At 49.8% G+C, this 17508-nt stretch overlaps 1 protein-coding gene across 2 annotated transcripts in view; it reads left to right on the top strand.

The window, feature by feature from the left end:
- The first annotated feature begins 1150 nt into the window (after positions 1 to 1150).
- The window catches only part of Krt79 (keratin 79), an 88538-nt gene continuing 72180 nt past the window's right edge, over positions 1151 to 17508 (top strand). The window contains exons 1-9 of one of the 2 annotated variants that reach the window (XM_051189953.1): positions 1152 to 1689; positions 3403 to 3620; positions 5209 to 5269; positions 5368 to 5463; positions 11651 to 11815; positions 11995 to 12120; positions 12631 to 12851; positions 13321 to 13355; positions 13585 to 14022. In XM_051189953.1, the coding sequence (XP_051045910.1) occupies positions 1222 to 1689; positions 3403 to 3620; positions 5209 to 5269; positions 5368 to 5463; positions 11651 to 11815; positions 11995 to 12120; positions 12631 to 12851; positions 13321 to 13355; positions 13585 to 13790 (1596 nt within the window). In that variant the 5' untranslated portion in view covers positions 1152 to 1221 and the 3' untranslated portion in view covers positions 13791 to 14022. Of the gene's footprint in view, positions 1690 to 3402; positions 3621 to 5208; positions 5270 to 5367; positions 5464 to 11650; positions 11816 to 11994; positions 12121 to 12630; positions 12852 to 13320; positions 13356 to 13584; positions 14023 to 17508 lie in introns of those variants that run through there. The other variant, XM_051189952.1, reaches the window with a different exon arrangement.

Below are 17508 nucleotides of genomic sequence, written 5' to 3'. Positions count from 1 at the left end.
ATTCCGTGTCTGAAGCCTCTCTAGCTCTCTCACGCTGTGCTTGGTTCTAGAAACCTGACTGGAAAGAGTGGGAGATGATGTAAAGTGACATTGTCCTTCTGAACTGAGCATGCTGACTCCTGGTGGATACGGAAGGAGGATGATGGGGGTACAGTGTGAACCATTTGGGGCTTCTTGGATGTGTTTACCTTCAGCTATTCCCAAATGGCTGGTCTCTGCTGGAAGGTTCCACCAAGGAAAAGCTTAGGGGTGGTCAGAGCTCCCTGCCTGCTTCCAGTTTCAGAAAAGACAGCCGAGGTCCTAAACCCTAACACCCTGCCTGAGGAGACCAAGCCTTTTTTTTCTTTTTCCTTTTGTGTTTTGGGTCAGGGTCTAATGGAACTCAGGCTGGCCTTGGGCTTCTGATCCTCCTACCTTTACCTCTGGAGTGCTAGGATTATAGGTGTGTACCACCATGCCTGATTTGAGCCAGAGCCTTTCAACCCACATTGTGTGCCCAAGACAGACCAATGGCTGGGCAGGGACCTCCTTTCGCTCTTGGATCCTCTTGGCCCCACACAGGGTTTCCACCCAGCAGACACCTGCCAGTATAGACAGAAGAGCAGCTGCTCCACCCTACACTGTCACCTGTGCCCCCCACACTGGACCTGCCAAGAGACAGGAGGCCGTGGGCTGGGAGGGTGGGACTGGAGCAGGCCTGGGCACTCTCTCTACAACCCATTGCCCAATGCACCTTCCCTCGCCACCTGCACAGCTCTGGGCCCCGGGGCCTTGGCTTACCACAGGGCCCTGGGACAAACCCCACAAAACAGAGCCCCATTGACAGCAGGCCACCAGGGCTGGGTAGGAGGAGACCAAGTCAGCCACTGGGTGGTGAGGGTGGCCGTGGGAGCCCTATCATCCTGTTCCAAGAGAGGAGAGCCTGCAGGGGCTAGGGGTGGGGGTGTGTGTGCTTCCTGTCCCAAGTAGTCTCTGCTTAGGTGCAGCTCTCAGTCCGGATGATGGCTGGGCGAGGCCCTCCCATATCCTCCTGGAGAGGGGCTCCCCCCAGGCTCATAAGGCCCCTCCCTCTCACCTGTGGTAATCACCACAGTAGTGTGTGGAACCCAGGGCCAGCCCAGCTGGGAAAAGATAAAAAGGCCCTTGGTGGCTCAGCAGCTCACTGAGCTCCTCTCCTCTGGTCCCTCCTGCTCCCAGCTGCTTTCGCACTTTCTGTCAGTCATGCGGTCCTCTGTGTCCCGACAGACTTTCTCCACTAAAGGAGGCTTCAGCTCTAACTCAGCCAGTGGAGGAGGCGGAAGTAGGATGCGAACCAGCTACAGCTCAGTGACCATGTCCAGGAGCAGCGGCGGTGGCGGTGGGGTCCGCTCTTGCCCCGGCTCCGGTGGCTTTGGCAGCCGGAGCCTCTATAATTTGGGAGGCAAGAACATCTCTGTCAGTGTGGCTGGTGGGGCCTCCTCTGGCCGGGCACTAGGAGGCTTTGGCACTGGGGCCTATATGGGCCTGGGGGCTGGCAGGCAGACATTTGGGCCAGTCTGTCCTCCTGGGGGGATCCAGGAAGTCACTGTTAACCAGAGTCTGCTGACACCTCTCAATGTGGAGATAGACCCCGAGATCCAGCGGGTGCGCACCCAGGAGCGCGAGCAGATCAAGACCCTCAACAACAAGTTTGCCTCCTTTATTGACAAGGTGGGTGGGGCAAAACTGGGGGTGGGGGCTGGAAGCTGGACCTCTAAAGGAGGGTGGTCTGGGTAAATGGAGTTTCAGACATGTGCACTAGGCAGGCAGGATTGGGTGACTGTTGTTTCTGCCTACCTCAGGTTGGGATTGAAACCTGATGTTGGCTGGATTTCTCCTATGAGAGTGCCTCAGGCTATGAGGGGTCCAGCCTACCTGACAGCATTGGGTACCATTAAGCATCAGCCTTACCTCATAATTAAAACGTGTTGTTGTCAGTGCTCCTGTTAGGGAGGTGGCTTTTAATGACTTGTGTCATTTTATAGCTGTGGGCGATCATGCATGGCTTAAGAATCCTACAGATTATCCAAGGTCGAAACCTTGGGATCCTGTCTGCTCTCTCCAACAAGGGGGACAAGAGGAAACCCTCACTGCTTCTCCTTTTCTGGTCCCAGTCAAGAATCTCTGTTTGAGTGAGGAGGGTGGCCGCTGCCCAGTTTGACTATTACACTCTGGGAGTGTCCTGGAGCCTTGTCTCACCTATCGGGCGACTGGGAGGACTCTGGTGCTCATTCTGTCAGCGCTGCCTTGTCTTGGCTCTGGGCCCAGGCAGTGGGGTCATGATGAAGGTCTGAGGAATAGCTCAGGGTCCACGATTTGAACTTTTAACATAGAAGGGCCCCTTCCCCTTTCTCATGTGTCACCCACAGGGTTCCGTGAGGAGTCAGGATAGGGGATGCTTTGCCCATTTCTAAGGTATGAAAACTGAGGCTTAGAGTAGTGGTCCTGTGACTTGCCCAGGATCACACAGGTGCTTGAGAACAGGGATGTACGCATGAAGTGGTTTGCAGAGCCCTACTGTCTTGGGCGCAAAGGGCACCTGCTATGGAACTCATGGTCACTTGACTGGGCCTGGGTTGCTGTGGAGGTGGGACCTGCATAACAGAGGGTAAGGCTGGTGCGGCCCACTTCTCACCCTCTCACCTGGTGACTCTTGGTTCTTTTGTGAGCCTCTGTGTGGGTGCTAGAAGTTAAATTTGGATCCTCCAGAAGATCAGCTAGTGTTCTTAAACTGCTGAGTCATCTCTCCAGTCCAGTCTCATCTATCTCTCTGATATTTTTTTTTAAATTCTGTTGCCTGCTTTTGAGATCTTCTCTGACTATCTATATCTATCTATATCTATCTATCTATCTATCTATCTATCTATCTATCTATCTATATCTATGTATCTATGTATCTATATATCTATATATCTATTTTTTTTTTTTTGAGATACAGTTTCTCTGTGAAACAATCTTGGCTGTCCTGGAACTCACTCTGTAGACCAGGCTGGCCTTGAATTCAGAGATCTTCTTGCTTCTGCCTTTTAAGTGCTGGGATTAAAGGTGTGTGCCACCACTTCCCAGCTGTCTCTGACATTTTTAACAGTTGGTTTTGATGCAGAATTGGTCTCCTAAACACTGATCTCATCCAGTTTTACTCAGGACAGGTGGACAAGAGGGAAAGTGAGACAGAGAACCAAGTGTGTAGGCTCAGGTGACCAGCACACATAATGTGAGCACAGGGGCCCTGTGTTTGCTGTCTCTTTAGAGTCCTTTCCATCTGTTTGGAGTGTCATTGGAGCAGGATTGTTTCCTCCCAGTGAGATGTAGGCGATGCTGGCCCCTGGTGTGCTGGACACTGCTCCCCAAATGATGTCCACCCGTCCTTTCTTCCATGGTCAGGTGCGTTTCCTGGAGCAGCAGAACAAGGTGTTGGAGACCAAGTGGGCGCTGCTGCAGGAGCAGAGCCAGAATACAGGGGTCACCAGGAACCTGGAGCCTCTCTTTGAGACTTACCTGAGCAACCTGAGGAGGCAGCTGGATGCCAAGCAGAGTGAGAATGGGAGGCTGGATATGGAGCTGAGGAGCGTGCAAGACAATCTGGAGGACTTCAAGAACAAGTGAGAACATACATGCTGCCCTGTGGGACATATATAACACTGTGGAAAGGATCACACCCCCATATCCAGGGAGAGCTACCTCTGCTGAGGGCCTAGGGCATCGGCGTATTTGTTTGTGATGCTTTTCATTTATTTTGTTGTTGTTACTACTACTACTACTACTACTACTACTACTATTGTCTTCTTGAGAAAGGGTCTCATTCTTAGCCCAGGCTGGCTTTGAACTCTTGGAGACTCTTCTGCTTCAGTCTCAGAGATTACATGTGTGCCACCTCACTCAGTTTTGTAATTTTAAAAAGCCACCCAACTAAGCTCCACCAATCTCTCTTTTCCTACCTCCTTCCTTCTTGTCTTGAAGCAAGTCTAGTCATCTCATAACTTTATTCATAAACATATTGACTAGGGAAATGTGAGAGGTTGGCCAAATCACCTTTCCAGATTAGAGCTAGAACTGACACAGGAAACCAGGGGCCTGGGGCAGCCAAGCGCAAGCCTTGTTGTTATTCCTGCAGTTATAACAATTATATATATATATATATATCATCCCAGCAGAAGAGGCTGTTACCCAGCCTAGCATGCTCAAGGTTACACAAAGCACAACAGTGCTAATTTTCTTCAGAAAAACATCTGGGGCACAGGAACAACCTGTACCCTAATTATTCTCTAGAAACTGAGGGAAGCCACCTGCACTCCTGTGCTCTTTCTCATATTTGGTGGCATTCCAAATTCCCTTCTTGAGAAATATCAACATTGATGTCCTATGCCTGTGTCACAAATTCCTTATATCCTCACATAATCTTAAATCAAATCACAACAGGTATGTTTCTATAGTTCATAGTTGACCTAACAAAACTTAAACACAAAGCCACAACCATATCTAAAATGTCCAGAGTACCAATTCCTCAGCCTCATGGAATACCTAGTTTGGAATTTTCAACTGACCCATAAATATAAATTTAGAAAATTGAGTGTTTGAATTGAGATCCAAATGACAGTCCTACAACATGGTTGGCAATACATATATTTATAACATTAAGGTGTAATTTTGAAATAACTTTTCCTAGGCAGAGGCAGGCAGATCTCTGAATTTGAGATCAGCCTGGTCTACAGGGTGTTCCAGGACAGCCAGGGCCACACAGAGAAACCCTGTCTCAAAAACAACAAACAAACAAAACAAGAACAACAAATCTTTTCCCATAACTTTACACTGGCAATTTCTAAACCTTAGTCTCAGCAGAGGCGGTTGGGCAGGAATTGTTGTTTCAAATGACAGCGAGTTGTTGAAAGTGGAGACAGAGGTTAACCACTGTTGGCACAGTTTTTCTGTCTGGTAGAGGCTCTAAGGGCTCAGATCCAAAGGGATGGCAGTCCCACGGCGCCATAATGTTGTACAAGTTCGGTGCCCCTTTCTTCAAAAAGGGGAAGGAAGTGTTTAAATAAAGACACCATCCCAGTATCTTTGTTGGTTGATTGCGTTAAAGAACTGTTCCCCACAGTTATTTCTGGGTGGTGGGAGAAAGAGTCAGGTGAGCCCACTGCCTGAAAGACAGAACTGGCTGAGCTGGCCTGAGCCTTGTCTTTATTACAGGTACGAAGATGAAATCAACAAGCGAACTGCCTTGGAGAATGAATTTGTGTTGCTCAAGAAGGTGTGTGGGGTGACTAGGCTGGGGGAAGTGGTCTTGGTAGATCTCCAGAGAATTGGACTCCAGTTTGAGCATTCTGCTTGCTCTCTTCCTCTCCTCAGGATGTAGATGCTGCATACATGGGCAGAATGGATCTGCATGGCAAAGTGGACACTTTGACCCAGGAGATTGACTTCCTGCAACATCTCTTTGAGATGGTGAGGAGATGAATGGACAGACATAATTTGCATACATTTATGTATCGCTGGAGAGTCTTCCATGGAGGTGTGAAATTGGTAAAAGTTTGGAGTTTACAGGATAGGGCAAGGCTTGGTGGCACAAACCTTTAATCCTAGCATTTGGAGGCAGAGGCAGAGGCAGGTGGTATGAATTTGAGACCAGCTTAGTCCATGCAGATGTTGTAGGACAGCCAGGGTGACATAGAGAGACACTGTCTCAAAAAAGAAAAAGAAGAAGAAGAAAAAAAAAAGAGTTGGGAACCCATCCCTTTAATGAGTATTACCTCTCATGCTCTCAACAGGGCCAGGCCCTGGGCCAACTTCTTGCATAATCCTCTCAACATCTCCACAATGTAGGTGCTATCTTTGTGCGCCCTTGGGAGCAATGTGGTACAGTGTAATTTGTCTTTGGTCACAGAACTAGTTAGAGACAGTGCCCTTTGCCCGATCAGTGTTTAATGGGGGCAGTGGTTGGAGCAGCAGGGATGGGCAAACAGGGATTGTGCTCCAGGTTGGTGAGGTAGGGTAGTGGGTAGTTCAGTGAATCCAGAACCAATCCCAGGAGACAGGGAGCCTTAGAGACTGGGTCCAGAGGGTTGAGCTTAGTGGGAAGTCATTAGAGAAACAGATGTTCCTAGCATCAGCAGGGACCTCACAGTTATCCTACTATCCCAGGTAAAACCCCCTTCTGTGCCATCCAGACAGGGGGTCAGGCAGCCTCTACCTGTGAGGTGCTCACTGCCTGTGAGGTAAGGTGTTGCCCCAGTGAAGGCTCTGTTAAAAGGTGACTCAGGAGGGGTGGTGGTGGCCTGTGCCTTTAATTCCAGCACTCAGAAGGCAGAGATATGTGGATCTCTTAGTTCAAGGCCAGCATAGTCTACAAAGTGAGTTCCAGGATAGCCAGGGCTACACACAGAGAAACCGTGTCTCAAGAAACCAAAACCAAACCAAACCAAACCAAACCAAACCAAACCAAATCAAACCAAACCAAACCAAACCAAACCAAACCAAACCAAACCAAATCAAACCAAACCAAACCAAACCAAACCAAACCAAACCAAACCACCCCCAGAAAGGTGACTTGAATCCTTGTGGTGATGAAGAAACAAAAACCGGAGGAATGTGAGAAGTAAGGAAATGGGGCTCTTAGTATTTAGAGAACAGATGGGTGGGGAAGGCAAGCAGACACCTGTTCATGAACCCTAACATTTCTGCAGTTTGTGTATACTGTGTTTCAGGGACCACCTTATCATTCTGGCTGCTTTGACAGTTTCTGGAGATTTTCACACAGATGCTTTCAAGAGTAACGTGTGTGTGTGTGTGTGTGTGTGTGTGTGTGTGTGTGTGTGTGTGTGTGTGAGAGAGAGAGAGAGAGAGAGAGAGAGAGAGAGAGAGAGAGAGAGAGGATACTGGGAATGGAACTTAGGACTAGGCAAATGCTGTATACACTACTGAGCTCCATCTCCAGCTATTAGTTTTTCAAACAAGGCTTTGCTATATAACCCATCCTGGTCTGAAACTCAAGCAGTCCTCCTGAACCCCTTAAGTAATGAAATTATAGGCATGGTCCGCCACACCTGCCGTTAGCTGAATCTTTATACAAAATACAAGAGTTAATGTCTTCCTTTCTTCCTTATAATGCTGCAGGGATTTATACCATCAAGCAATGCCGTGTAGGCACTTGGGATCGGGATTGTCCTAGCCCATGTGTTAGTGATGCCTTGTTCTTTTTTTTCCCCCATACTGGATACATGTTCTGTTTATATTTTTAAATTAAAATATTTTCATGATTATTACCTTTTTGAGGGGCTTTTTAGCCCAGGCTAGTCTCAAACTTGCTATGTAGCTGAGGCTGACTGAGCTCTTGGCCTTCCTGTGTTAAGATCTCAGGTGTGCATCACCACTCCTGGTTTGAACCCAGGGCTTTGTGCATGCTAGATAAACACTCCATGATCTAAGTTACGTGCCCGGACCCTCCTATTTAGGTCTTTGATAACAGTCCTACATAAGTCATTAATGGAGGCAAAAAGGCAATCAAGGTCAAGAATAGAGCACTCAGGGTTTCCACTGGCAACTTTCCAAAATGCTATCATTTTGTTAATGAAGACTGTGTTGTTAAAGTGCCTTAGCTACTTTAACATTCACTTAACCAAAGTGGTGTGGTGTTTTATGCCTGTAATCTCAACACTTGGGAAGCTGAGGCAAGAGGACCCCGAGTTCAAGGCCAGCTTGGATTATATACATAATGGAGGCCTGTCCCCTGGTCTCCCAGTCTATTTAATATACTATTTTCTGGAGCGCATTACTCTGTCTTATTTTTCTTTTCCTTTTTTCCTTTCTTTCTTCCTTCCTCCCCCCCTTCCTACCTCCCTCCCTCTCTCTTTCCCTCCCTTCCTCCCTCCTTCCTCAGTTTTGTTATGCAAGGGTGAGTTAGGATCCAAGCAACTATGTAAAAGCTTGGCATCTTGGTGTGCCTTGTAACACCATTGGAGTGAAGCTTCCTTCCTTTCCTCCCTCGTTTTCTCCCCCTAAGACAGGGTTTCTCTGTATAACAATCCTGGCTGTCCTAAAGCTCACTTCATAGACCAGGCTGGCCTCTAACTCACAGAAATCCACCTGCTTCTGCCTCCCAAGTTCTGGGTTTAAAGGCATACACCACCATTCCCTGGCTTGTTTTTTTTTTTTTTTAAATTAAATTACATTCATATTTATTTGTAATGCAAATGAGAGGGGGCGGGGCAGAAGTTGACTTTGAACGTCTTACTCTAGCACTCTCCATATTTTTTGGGACAAGGTCTTTCACTGAGCCTGTACTTCACTGGTTGGACAACGAGACTTGGGGATCCATCCATCTCCCTTCACTCCAATGGTGTTACAAGGCACACCAAAATGCCAAGCATTTTACATAGTTGCTTGGATCCTAACTCACGCTTGCATAGCAAAATCTCCCCAGTCCCTCTTGTCTTATTTTTGGGATTTCTGGGAAGGTGTGGTCAGATAGTGTCCATGGTAAGCTTTTTGCTATCCAGCAATACACTGATGTGTGAAAATGAAACCTACTTGGTTTCGTGTCTCCTCAGGTGACTCTTGGTGCCTCCTCCCATGTTTTATAATTCCTTAATCTGCATCCCGATCCCTTCCCTATAAGAAGCAGGGCATTTGCTGTTGGGCTCTGGACTCTTCATCCTTGTTTCTTCGGGATGGCTCAGTGTTCATCTCCTTGACCTTCCCTGAGGCCACCTAGGATCTGCCCCCTTGGGAACAGACTCTGGGCCAAGGCCTCTCTTACATGTTCCAAGTCTGTCTTGGGTTTCTATTTCCAGTAGGAAGACTGGATGCAACCGAGGCAATGACACAGTAGTTTAGTTAGTTCAGGGTCTTCTGAAGGCGCTAGCCTAGTGGCACTTCCCTCTTCTTGTATTCCCTGCTCTGCTGGGCTCCTCTGCGCTCTTCCATCTGTTAGCCAGGTGAAGCTTGCCGTAAAGCAGTTTGGGAGTTTCCCATGTCTCTTTGCTGGGATTCACTGGTGGTCTCTTGGGAGTTAGGGCTTCCCTATCTATCCTTAGGCCCAATTGTGTGTTCTCAGAGTTTCAGGTTGGATTTGCTCTATCCAAAGCACAGGGCTGGCTCACCCAGCATCTCTTTCTTTTTGCCTTGCTCTCTTGACAAACATTTATGGGGTTCCTCCCACAAAACAAGTAAGACAAAGTTCCTGCCCTTGGGGCCAGGTTCTTACGTGAGGACAGCCCTATTGGGACAGGCTCAAGATTCCAAAGAACACAGGGAGGCTGTGGTGGGAGCTCTTCTGGTGCCCTCTAAGGAGACAACAGCTGCAATGGATCTTAAGGAAGAACACAGGAAGGGTTCAGCTGAGCGGGGCCTTGGCATCAAAGGGCATAGTGTCTGGAGTGGCAGGAACTGGGCCAGCCAGGCATTGAGTAGGTGGGAGAATTAGACGAGGATGCAGAAAGGGAAGATAGCTATGAACGGTGCTGGGGGATCACTTCCTATCAAAGGGCTTCTTCATCCATCAGGGCTTCCTTTCACAACAAGAGGAGAGCCAGCCCAATGGTGCTTTTGCCAGTTATGGTGGTCGCCTGGCATTCAGGATTCAATCCCATGCTCTGGTTTTGGCCATGACGAATCTAAAGGAACCCTGGAGGGGGAGCTGGTTCTCACTGAATGTCTCACTGGCCTTTGAGTGTCCTTCCAGCTTGGGGGACATCTAAGGACTCAGCTTTCCCTAGTGACCCCATGCCTCTCTGGCTCCTTTGCCTGGACACCTCCACTGTCCTCCACCTTAGTTTCTGATGTCTGAAGAGACACACGCTCTGCTTGCCTTGGGTTCTTCCTGTTTGTTTTCACGAGTTCTGCTTCACTGAATACCTGGACTTTTCCCTCCATGTCATGGCACAATGCTAGCAGACCACTGAGGTTGCTATCGGGTGGGGAGTTTCTGTCCTGTTGCTTTACTAATTCCAGGTTGATTCTACTCAGTCACGTGCTGTTCTGTTGTGGCCTGAGGGTGGGGTTTGGGGTGCTGGAGCTGAGAGATGATGCTGGCCCTGTGTCCCACAGGACAACAGGCATGAGGGGCTGTGAGGAGTCACCTGGGACAAGGAGTCTTTGGGGCTTCCTAACCTTCAGAGGAATCTGAGCAGATGAGTGCATTTCCTGAACACCCACTTTGGCCAAGTCTGATCTGGACTCACAGCCACTATATGCCATAACGACACACAGAGAACATCAGGTTCTTTGATTACTCAGCTGGTACACAGCAGGCCAAGAGTAGCTTGTCCCATGCCACTTCTTCTCTCCACAGTCCCAGTGACTCGTTTCTCTCCACCCTTGTTCTTAGAGCACAGCCAACATCCCCAGCTGTCTGTTAGATATGGTTCTGGCTCCCATCTCCAGCTCTCCCTCTCCCTTAGCTCTGTGTTTGGTCTGAGTCATCTCAGGTCTCAGGTCAGGCTGCTCAGGGGTTAAAAAGGACTTTCTTTACTGAATTTTGATTTGGGGCAAGTGACTTCATCTCTCTGTGGAACTAGAAAAAGAAGTATTCTGAATTCTAACTCATCCTACTTACTGCGTGGCCAAGCAGGAAGAGTCTCTCTCTCTCTCTCTCTCTCTCTCTCTCTCTCTCTCTCTCTCTCTCTCTCTCTCTCTCTCTCTCTCTCTCTCTCTCTGCCATGGTTCCCTGGGCTGTGTGTGAGGGATGCTAGAGACTCAGTGAGAATATGGAAGGCATTTTCTTTCTTTCTTTTTTTTTTTTTTTCTTCAAGACATAGACTCATACTGTAGCCCAGGCTGGTTTCAAATCACAGCACTCCTTTGCCGTGGACTCCTGAGTGCTGGGAGAGCCACCATGCCCAGCGGGTGTTGTCTTTTGGAGGGAAGACGCCCTGCTCATCAAGGACTCTATGAGGAGGACTGAAAGTGCAAGCAGCTTTGTAGCTGCAGTTGAGGGCAGTCTGGTAGCAGATCAGGGGCAGCAGACACAGCTCTCTGGGAGCCAATGAAGTCATGACCCAGTGAATAGATCACAGACTCTCAACTTCTGTTATCTTCACATCACCTTCCTGGGCACTAAGGAATATTTTAAAAAAGGTGATGACCCTAGAAATGCAAGGACATCTTGAGAATATCACAGTCTAGTGCAGTGATTGTCCAAAGCCATCTGGGCTTTGTCACTGTCCGTATCCAGCATCACCCCCTTACCCCCTGTATCTGGTACTCTGGTATGAGTTTCTTCATTTCCAAGCCTTTCTCCTCCCTTATCATCAGGGTAACTAAGGGTGGTGGAACAGGTGGCTCTCAGCATGCTTCCTGCCCTGGGAGCACAGAAGTAGCTTTCAGGCCAGCTGGGAGGTTTCTGGGAAGATCACAGAAACCAGTGAATATGCTAGCACAGAGCCAGGGCTGGGAGGGACACTCCCCTTGTCCCCCAGATCTCTCATCAAGAGGCCTATGGATTGATAGTGAGGATGAATGCCAATGGTATCCAAGAGATGGAAATTCTTTTTTCTGGGGTAGATTCTTTTTAGGGTGGATCCAGAGGAAGCCTAGGATGTCCCTCTGAGACCATGCAAGGATCCTGTTCTCCATCCTTGGCTTCTGTCCAAGGCTTGGAGCAGGACTCTGGTGGCAGCTTCTCCTGTTTCTTCAGGAGCTGAGCCAAGTGCAGACCCATGTGTCTGACACCAATGTGGTCCTGTCCATGGACAATAACCGCAGCCTGGACTTGGACAGCATCATCGCTGAGGTCAAAGCCCAGTATGAACTGATTGCCCAGAAGAGCCGGGCTGAGGCTGAGTCATGGTACCAGTCCAAGGTGAGCAGAGGACTAGCTTGGGTATGCAGGTGGTGGTTGGACCTCCCCTTCTAAAGTGGCCTGGAGCTCTGAGACCTGGTATGCTCAGCTCTTACGGGACTTCCAGCAGAGGGTGGGCTCTGAGGCCGACAGTTACCTTCAGGGCTTTTGCTAGTCACAGACACTTTTTTGGCCTCCAGTATGAAGAGCTGCAGGTGACAGCTGGGAAGCACGGGGACAGCCTTCGAGACACCAAAAACGAGATTGCAGAACTCACTCGCACCATCCAGAGACTGCAAGGCGAAGTGGATGCAACCAAGAAGCAGGTAGGCCACTGGGTCCGCATGGAAAACTCAAAGTCTGACCCAGCAAGATCAACCTGATCCTTTGGGAAAGGGGCTCCCAGGACAAGTGGCCGGGGTTCAGAGAGGGAAAGGGACTTGCTAAAGGTCAGAGTATATAAGGGCTAGAACACATGGGATGACCTTCAAAGCAGTAAGTCTATCCCATCTCCAGAATGTCAGGGGGCAGGGCACAGGGTTCTATGATGCAGGCTCTATATAGGTATGGGCAAACAGTGTGACTTCTTCTATAGACAGAACACGGCACTTGCCCGGCAGTAAGATTTTATTATTCATTTTCACCACTTCCAAAGCCCTGGGGGAGGATGTGGGGATATGAAGTAACTAAACTTCCAGGTTTCTTCTATTAATTCCCTTTCAGTTTTCTGCTTTTTCCAAATTGGTTGGGTAGGGTGTGGGGTTCCTGGTCTGAGAGCAAAGGGATGAATGGCTTGACCCTGGAAGGTATTCCTAATACTATTTTCCTGTGGGCAGTGCCAGCAGCTGCAGACTGCCATCGCAGAAGCAGAGCAGCGTGGGGAAATGGCACTCAAGGACGCTAAGAAGAAGCTTGGAGATCTAGACACAGCCCTGCACCAGGCCAAGGAGGACCTGGCCCGGCTGCTTCGTGACTACCAGTCTCTCATGAATGTCAAGCTGGCCCTGGATGTGGAGATAGCCACCTACCGCAAGCTGCTGGAGAGCGAGGAGAGCAGGTGGCTGTCCCTCTGCTCCTCTGCACACCCTGGGGAGACCTGGAGTCTGTGGGTGGGGCAGAGGGTGGTGGTGGTGCCCTAGGGTGTCTCCTCCAGCTCCAAGCTCCCCGTTTCTGTTGTTCTCTTCCTGGATGGATTGCCCATCCATATCCTTTGAGGTGTCCCGGCTCAGCAGCAAGGTTTGCTTGGTCAGTTCAGGCTCAACTCCTTTCATTGGGAAAGACAGGAGGCCCTGTCCTTAGGGATGTGGGGTGCTGTCTGTCCCTACAGGAAGTGGGAGTGAGGGCGGCTTCAAACTCTCCTGCAGAACAGCCTTTAGGCTCTTCTGGGAGGCCTTGAGTCTTGGATTGTAGTATATCCTTACTACTTGTCCTCAGTCCCTGGTACCAACTGATGCACATAGAGGCAAGGGGAGGTTTAAACATGGGTTTCCACACCGCTGACCACTCTGGGCTTTTGTCTCCCCTAGGATGTCCGGAGAGTGTCCCAGTGCTGTTAGTATCTGTAAGTATCGGCCATCCTCCTCATTCCTCCCTGCCTCTCCCCGCCCTTGCCTCAGGTCCAGACCCCCTTAGGGGCCCTTCTTCGAGAGAGTCAGGGTTAAAGGGTCTGGCAGCATGAGCCTTCAGTGGTTTTGCCGCATTACCCTGCCCCCTTCCTTTGGGGGTTTCTGGGTTCCCCCTGCCCTTTCCTGGTTCGATAGCTCTACTAAGCCAGAACCTTTGCTTTGCAGCTGTGACCGGCAACTCTACCTCGGTGTGTGCAGGCGGCGCGGCTGGCTTCGGGAGCGGCCTATCTCTGGGCGGGGCTGGCGGGGCCAACAAGGGCGGCTTCAGTGCCAGTGTGAGCTACGGCACTGCCAAGGGTGGGCAGGTCTCTGGGGGAACCTCCATCCTGAGGAAGACCACCACAGTCAAGACCTCTAGCCGGAGATACTAGCAGCAAGGCTTTGAGGGAGGGGCTGGGCCATGGTCCTAGCGCTGGCCACGCCTTCTCAGGACGCGGAGGCGAGCATTAGTGGTGCACAATTTACATATGATTTGCATTTGGGAAAGGGCTCAAATTTACTCAGATTTCTCTCCTTGGTGATACAGTGGGATGGGAGGGAGGTTAGGGTTACCAGTTGGGTGACTTGGGGGTGACCTGACCAGTTAGAGGAGGTAGGATGTCCATTTCACCATAGCAGATCTGCTCTGAGTTCATGGCAAGCTGGAGGAGGAGAGAGGAGGCAGTGGTGGTTCCTAGAGACCTCTAACCTCAGTTTCTTACCAGAGCCCCTTGGTCACCTCACAAGGTCCTAGCCCCTCTCTGTGCCTGTGACGTGTCTCAATAAACAGCAACTACAGCAAGCTGCCTGTGACTCCAGTTTTCTCCCTGGGGAGCTGGGATGTCCCAGGTGCTAGCCTAGTACCATGGGCAGACTCCTACATCCCTGCCTTCAGAACCAGGCAGGCTTTGGTTAGCTCTCTCCTTTTGCCACTATTAGCTTTGGGAACTTGGACAGAATTCTGATCTCTGAGCCTAGTTTCTTTGTAGAAAGTTCTGCTGTGAGGGGACAACGTGACTTAGGGAGCCCCCTCCCCCCTTCCAGGTCCCTTCACTTCCCCTCCCCAGACCTCTGAATTCTCTACACACACCTCCAGTGATTTCTTCCCTAGCTCCCCTCATCTAGCCACCAGTACAAACACACATTTAATTGGATTATGTGCTTTATAGATATATTAATTTGCTTCAGGAGTCAACAGGAACACAGGGCTCTCCATTTTCTAACTCAGGCCAATGGAATCTCCTAGGAGTTAGCTCTCATGTCCCCTGTAAGGACAGGCGAGTGGTGGCTAGGGCTTTCCAAGCCTTGTTCCTTTCCTACTGAAGTTTCTTCCACCCTCCCTACTTCCTATTTCCTAGGTCACCTCATTTCCTCCTCAGCTCCCTGCACCTCCCCACCCCAGCGAGAACCCCACTGACATGTGACGGGTGGAGGTCCAGCTATTTCTTCTTGGTTCCATCTTGCCCCACAGCCTGTGCTCAGTCAGAGCCCTCCCCTCCTGCCTGAATGCAGCTGGGTGCTCTGGGCAGGAGCCTATGCTCTTAGCTGTGCTCCCCAGAGGACTTAGGAAGATTGGTGCCAGGTCGGGGGATACAAGCAGAGATTCTGAACCAGCCAGGGACGCAGCACCTGGACTTGGCAATCAACACCCCCACAGCCTGACACCACTGAGCTCTTCCTCTGGGGGCTCCTCAGCTGCTTCTAGACTTTTAAGGAGAGACTAGGTGCTTGGAGTCTCTGAGAGGCTAACCTCTCTGACAGCCCCACTTCCAGATGAGGAAAATAAGGCAGAGTGGTTAAGTAACTTTTTAGGGCCACAGTGCTGGATGTAGAACCCAAAAGAACATTGCCCCGAAGCCCAAGCCCCTCATTATGCCACCCACAGAGAAGAAGAAATTGATAGGCAGTCAGTCCAAACTGTTATTTCATAGGAGAGAAAGTCTGCTGCTGCTGCTGTTGGTGAGAGTCTGGAGGGAACACCCACACCTGAAAGCCAAAATAAGTTATTGGCAGAGTCAAAAGCAGCTCCATTAAAGGTGCATTTTGGGCCCAGAAGCTGAACAATATAGTTTTACCCAGTTTGTCATCAAGCTCAGAGGTGGCTTTTTACACCAGGATCCTTCCCATGAGGCACTCCTAGCGGGGGGCTTCAGCAGGTGGGGAGAGAAGGCCAGCTAGCTGCAAGGGCAGGGCTGGTGTGCCATAGCCCGGCTTCTGTCCCTGTTGTCTGAACGTTTCAGCAAGAGTGTTTGGCTGTGGGAAGGGTTGGGAGCCCCTGCTGGCACCTGCCAGGGGCAGGAGACTGAGAGAGCTGATCCATAACCCTTTCTGGCCCTGGCTGGAAGAGCCCTACCTTCCTCCCAGCTCCCTGGGGCCTCCTGAAACACTGGCCTCTGATCCCTCAGAGTGACTCAGGCCATGGGGCAATTGAGATTAAGTGACCCAGTGGGGTCAGGGCACCCACCTGACCAGGGAAGACAAGATACTTTCCCACACTGCTCCCCAGGTTGGGGCTGACAGTGACAGAGGCCTCAGGATCTGTAATCCCAGGTTGAATGGGAAGGCTTCGCCTCCTGCACTCAGAAAGCTGGGAAGGAACACGCCCTCCCACTCCTGTTCCATGCCTGACAGCACCTGGCTTACTGCTCACAGCCAGGCTTGGGCAGGTGGCCAAAGGAAGCAGGGTCACCAAGGACAGTAGCCAAAGCAAATGCTGTGTGTGCACAGGGCTGTAGTGGGAGTGTGGGACTGGTTTAGTTGTCACCTCCTGGTGGGTGCTTGTCTTTGCCAGTGCCCGGTGTAAGAGGGAAATAACTTCTCTTTGACTCTTTTACCACCAGGACTAAACAATCTCACTTGGGACATTCTTGCTTGTGTCTACCTGCAGTTTCTTATCTATGGGTTGAGGATTCTGGGACGTCTTGGCAATTCTAATTTAACAAACTCACAGGCTATATGTTGAGATCAAAACATTCTTCTTGTTTGGTCTGAGTTTACCACAGGAGTTACAATTACATTAATTTGGAGTTAGTTAATTAGAAGGTACAAGATTGGCCTTTGAGGTCCATATCATGACTGTTGGGATAGGGCCACACAAACCAAGCCACCAATCATACAGAGTAGGGAAAGAAAGGAGCTGAGCTGGAGCAAGCAGCATTTTCCCAAGTCCCTGCTGCTGTTCTGGTGGGCCATCAACTGTGGGTGGCTGAGACACCCATATAAAACAGTGTGCAGAAAGGTCATGAGCTTTGAGGTCAAGCCTATAGCTCTGGCTTCTTATGCCCATTGTTTTTGAGTTGCTGGATCTCAGGAGAGAAACCTTTCTGAGCCTTCAACATCTCTTTGCTAAAATGGCTTGGAAGAATGAAACAGTCCCAAGAAGAAAAGCTCCTGGAGTTCAGCATACTACAGACATTCTAAGAGAATTAGTTGCTTCTTCGCAGAATGCACTGGGTTTCCCTCTTCTGCTCTTTGACTGAAGGGATGGCCATATGGTTCAAGGAACCATCAGGGAAATCTTCAGTCATGGCTTCATGGTTTGGATGACCCCAGGCACAAAATGAGGATGTTTGTGTATTAGGTGTCATTTCTCTGAAAATCCCATCTAGTCTTGGCTTTTTTTCTTTTCTTTTTGAGACAGGGTTTCTCTGTCAACCTTGGATGTCCTGGAACTCTCTCTGTAGACCAGGCTGCCCTTGAATTTAGAGAGATTCGCTTGCCTCTGCTTCCTGGGTGTTGGGATTAAAGGCGTGTGCCACCACTGCCAGGCTCTGGCTTCTTTTTGTTCAGTACTTGACTTGTGTCATTTTCTCCCAAGTTTGGAGTATTATAGTCCCACACACAAGACCTAGGGGCATGTCATGAGTCCCCTAGGGTTTTTATCTGGCAAATCCCCATCAATGGCTTAGCGCTTTTAGAGGATAGAGGTGAGATGTGGGGATGTGTGTGGAGAGAAGTGTGGAAAGAAGGTGGTTCTCAGGTGGCCCTTGAGATCTGGAGTTGTCACCTTCCTGCCAAGCCACACTTACTCCCAGACTAGGGTGGACATACAAGGGTCTGGATGTCAGTGTCCCATAGTCACTTTATCACGGAGCCTGGCTCAAAACTGGT

This window comes from Phodopus roborovskii, unplaced genomic scaffold, assembly GCF_943737965.1.
Source record: "Phodopus roborovskii unplaced genomic scaffold, PHOROB, whole genome shotgun sequence".
In the NCBI taxonomy this organism is placed as follows: domain Eukaryota; kingdom Metazoa; phylum Chordata; class Mammalia; order Rodentia; family Cricetidae; genus Phodopus; species Phodopus roborovskii.
The sequence above is the reverse complement of the archived record's forward strand: the minus strand, read 5'-3'. Positions and strand labels throughout refer to the sequence as shown.